General features: G+C 44.1%; 1 protein-coding gene across 2 annotated transcripts in view; it reads left to right on the plus strand.

The window, feature by feature from the left end:
* LOC147008934 (plexin-A2-like) overlaps nucleotides 1–5,000 on the plus strand; it is a 297,247-nt gene that overhangs the window by 180,352 nt on the left and 111,895 nt on the right. For both annotated transcript variants that reach the window (XM_085864308.1, XM_085864309.1), the window contains one exon: nucleotides 3,035–3,274. In XM_085864308.1, coding sequence (XP_085720434.1) covers nucleotides 3,035–3,274 — 240 coding nt within the window. The remainder of the gene's footprint in view (nucleotides 1–3,034; nucleotides 3,275–5,000) is intronic.

Here is a 5,000-nt window from a genome sequence, read left to right on the forward strand (position 1 = left end):
GATCAAATTTATCATCATTATCATTAAAGGTAAGTTTCATGATCTTCATAACTCAAGAAAATAAAGTTTATGTTCTTCATGCAGGAAAATGACCCTGGTGTTGGCTTAAGGATTAGGGTGGCTGGCTTAAAATCTGAGGGTTTTGAGTTTGAGCCCCTATCATGCCATTAAATAACACCAGGTGTGTTGATTAAGCCTGTCATCCTTATGAGGTCAGCAAAATGAGTATCATACCAGCTTCAGGGAAACAGGGGCACTGCATCAGCGGCACATCAATGCTCTCAGCAAGGATGCAGCCAGCAGTCACAGGCTGCATACGAAATAATAATAATAACAAAAAACTCAAGAAAATAAACTTTATTTTATGTACAATAAACAATGCACAAACATGTCAATTAAAGGGTACAATTTGGACAAATTTTAAAGTTGAAGTACCTAATCCTATTTTCCCCATTACCCGCTAAGTTTTTGCGGATTCGCGGTTCATGGGGATTTTGAAGAATGTAATCACTGCGAATGGTATGACCCTCCCGCGTATACTTGAACACTGTGTGGGGCATCTTGGTCTATGAAACTCTAGTTTATTATCGTGTCGACCCCCATGGAGGAGCTAGAACACGGAACGGTCAGGATCTAACAAAACAACAATAACAGTAGAACAAAGGGGAGGGGGACACTTCTTTTTGCGTATGGTAGCTCGGCTATCGGGTAGCAATCATTTTGTTGGAGTGCTACTGTGCTGCTGATGCTGTGCCCCTATACCAGTACACTGGTACTCATTTCGCCAACCTCCAGAAAGATTACAGGCTGAGTTTACCCCATGTGGTGTTAATTCAATGGAATGTGGGGCACAAACTCAGGACCATAAGATCCCGAGCCAGCCCCCCTAACCACTAAGTCAACACCAGGCTTAGGGGGACACGAAGAGCAGGGTAGAGGGATGCTCACTATCTGAGGCCTTGGGGGGGGGGGGGGTAATCCAAACGCTCACAAGGACACAAATTTGATAATACACCTGAACAAGGTATGGTTAAGGCACAGAAATTTGATGAAAGCACAATTAACAACACGTGGATGAAACGATAGCAGAAAGACAGGATAGATCTGTGTGCCAAAAACTCAGCTTCAATGAACTGCAAGGAGAACTTCATCTTGCATAATGTTATCTCTTTCATAAATCTAATGAACAACCTCTGCTTGTAAAGACCTGTCATTTATCTTTAATGTCCACCATGTAACAGTTTCATGTCAAAATAAGACTATTTGTCCTTGCACTGCAGCACATGGAAAGTGTCTGACTGAAGTATAGGAGGCAAAACTTGCACACCCAGTCAAAAATACAAACAGCAAATTTGTTTATCGTCCCCATGCTGAATCATGGTTTTAGATAAATAATGGACCTGGCAATTTATTTTGCGAGTCAAGACATTGGACACCTATGCATTGTCCAAAAAAATCGTATTTATGGCCATGGAAGAGCAGAATGGTCAACAGATGTGAAATGAAGTTGAAGAACTTATACCCTTGTCTTCAGCCCACTGTGGATGTCGAGTGCTATGTTATCAGCAGCAGTTTAGCATGTGGGAATGACAGAGCTGGTGTTTACTGAAGGACATCTCCATTATGATGTGTACATTGACATCTCAATGACATGTACTATTGTACTGACAACGCATACTGAGATTTGATGCCCATATTCAATACACGGGTGTGGTGGAAGATATCATCAATATAATCGGAGAGGATGACACGAGATGGCTGTGAGCCACCATTTTAACGGATTTGAATTGGTGGATGCACTGGAAAGAAATGGGGAAGCAGTTCCACAGTGGGGAAAAAGATGGGGACAACAAAACTGCAGTTCACGAGAATGGGGATAGTTTACAAATTATGAGTCAATTGAGGCAAGTGAAGAGGGGCATTTGGAAGAGAAGACATTATGAAAGATCATCTGACAGTCAAAGACCGATAGACCACCAAGCTGCCTCCAGTGGGAGAGGAACAGGCCCTGTGCAGTAGCCTTCTGTCAGGAGATGCCGATGATATTGAGGGCTTTAGAATCTACTGCACCCAGGAATGAAATGTGGGATGCTGGGGCCTAGCCTATCGGGGTGGGGGACAATACTCCGTCGCACTGAAAACAAATACTGCGTATGTCATGAGAACCTGAGGAGTGTAAATGAAGAACGTCGTCTTTTTGTCGAGATGCCAGTATCCCAGATGCCATTTGATCTTTGAAGCCAGTTTCGATATATGATCTACAAATTGTTTGTGTGTTTTAGTGTGGCCCATGAGTTTGATAAGCTACAATTCAACAGGAGCCTCATTGCATGAAGAGATGTCACTCATTTGATTGTTTTATCCTTTTATCGTACCCAACTACCATATCGTACATACGACAGGTAGGCATACTTTTGTGCTTATTCAAGTCGAGTTCCTTTTTTTCCAGAATGACGCAATGACTCCAAGCACAAGGCCACCTTAAATGATCCAATTCCTCAGCAATCACAGCCACTTACCTGAGCATATAAACGTGTGAACAAGAGACATGATCCCACCATTCACAAACACTTGTGACATTGTGTGGTTACCTGGAGGAGAGGATTGGCAAATTAGTTTTCTTTGATGTTAAAATTCGTAACTGTACTGTACCATTAATAATATGTGAGAAACGTTTCTTAATGGTCCCATTAAAATAAGATTATGAAACCAAATTTGGATTGACTTTCCCTTGAAGTGTTTTGACCTCCACCCCATATCGTGACTCAAGTCATTATTGATCCCATTCACTTCCTATGTGCCAATTATATCTTCTTACCAGATGCTTCTGTTAATATATGAATCCTCATATCACTGCTGGTCGAAAACCTGGAACATATTAGAGTTATCGTATCTGAGTAGGATTGCAATTCAGCTAAAATGGAGTATGTGGCATGGAAATTTAAAAAAAGTGCCGATTGCCTCTTTCCGTGCCTCTCCTATCAGTACATGTTAGCAATTTCTGTATTGTTATCAATGCATGCTTTTTATGCAGGTGTGCAAGGTGAAAGATTCAAGCTTGATGGTATGCCAGGCACCTGGACTGGTGGTACCTGCCAACCTAGCGGATACCAAAGTTCATCCTGATGAGTTTGGTTTCATTATGGATAGTGTGCAGTCGATGTACACACTCAACAACACACTTTTCAGTTATTACCCAAACCCCATTTTTGAGCAGTTAAGCACAGTCGGAGGAGCCCATGAGATAAAACCTGGAGCACCGATCATCCTGAAGGTATATGTTGAGTATGAAAAAAATAATTGTCTGTAATTTTTAACATTAAAAACAAACTCTTTTACAAGGCAGTTATTTGTTATTTTACAGTTAATGCCAAGTAAATCACACATTCAACATAAATACCAACAATATGTAATATGGGGAAGGAATTACTAAGGACATTGAGCTTCTGTGAAATAAAAAAAATGAGTAAACTGCCAGTGTGCAGGAACACACAACAAGCAAAACACGGTTATGAATGTTGTAAAGCAAATTGCACAATATGTATGCATGTGTTTTTTGCACACCAGCAAATTGCACACCAGGTTGCAGTTGGACTGATGTTCCGATCCACCTGAAAAAATTGCTTATCCTGTTCCCAAACAAGATCACAGCATTACTTGCACATATTTCCCTATGCTCCCATCTGACATGTTGTGTCTCTCTCTCTCTCTCTCTCTCTCTCTCTCTCTCTCTCTCTCTCTCTCTCTCTCTCTCTCTCTCTCTCTCTCTCTCTCTCTCTCTCTCTCTCTCTCTCTCTCTCTCTCTCTCTCTCTCTCCCCCTCTCTCTCCCCCTCTCTCTCCCCCTCTCTCTCCCCCTCTCTCTCTCCCCTCTCTCTCCCCCTCTCTCTCCCCCTCTCTCTCCCCCTCTCTCTCCCCCTCTCTCTTCTCTCTCTCTTCCCCTCTCTTCCCCTCTCTTCCCCTCTCTTCCCCTCTCTCCTCTCTCTCTCCCCCTCTCTCTCTCCCCTCTCTCTCTCTCTCTCTCTCTCTCTCTCTCTCTCTCTCTCTCTCTCTCTCTCTCTCTCTCTCTCTCTCTCTCTCTCTCTCTCTCTCTCTCTCTCTCTCTCTCTCCTCTCTCTCCTCTCTCTCCTCTCTCTCCTCTCTCCTCTCTCTCTCCTCTCTCTCTCCTCTCTCTCCTCTCTCTCCTCTCTCTCTCCTCTCTCTCTCCTCTCTCTCTCCTCTCTCTCCTATCTCTCCTATCTCTCCTATCTCTCCTATCTCTCTCCTATCTCTCTCCTATCTCTCTCCTATCTCTCCTCCTCTCTCCTTCTCACTCTCTCTCCTCTCTCTCTCTCTCTCTCTCTCTCCCTCTCTCTCTCCCCCTCTCTCTCTCTCCCCTCTCTCTCTCTCCCCTCTCTCTCTCTCTCTCTCTCTCTCTCTCTCTCTCTCTCTCTCTCTCTCTCTCTCTCTCTCTCTCTCTCTCTCTCCTCTCTCTCCTCTCTCTCCTCTCTCTCCTCTATCTCTCCTATCTCTCCTATCTCTCCTATCTCTCCTATCTCTCCTATCTCTCCTATCTCTCCTATCTCTCCTATCTCTCCTATCTCTCTCCTATCTCTCTCCTATCTCTCTCCTACCTCTCCTCCTCTCTCCTTCTCACTCTCTCTCCTCTCACTCTCTCTCCTCTCTCTCCTCTCTCTCTCTCTTTCTCTCTCTTTCTCTCTCTTTCTCTCTCTTTCTCTCTCCTCTCTCTCCTCTCTCTCCTCTCTCTCCTCTCTCTCCTCTCTCTCCTATCTCTCCTATCTCTCCTATCTCTCTCCTATCTCTCTCCTATCTCTCCTATCTCTCTCCTATCTCTCTCCTATCTCTCTCCTCCTCTCTCTCCTTCTCTCTCCTCCTCTCTCCTTCTCTCTCCTTCTCTCTCCTTCTCTCTCCTTCTCTCTCTCTCTCTCTCTCTCTCTCTCTCTCTCTCTCTCTCTCTCTCTCTCTCTCTCTCTCTCTCTCTCCCCATATCTCTCTCTCTCTC

Source organism: Eptatretus burgeri, chromosome 18 (assembly GCF_056783735.1).
Source record: "Eptatretus burgeri isolate ZD-2024b chromosome 18, Ebu_testis_v1, whole genome shotgun sequence".
Lineage (NCBI taxonomy): Eukaryota > Metazoa > Chordata > Myxini > Myxiniformes > Myxinidae > Eptatretus > Eptatretus burgeri.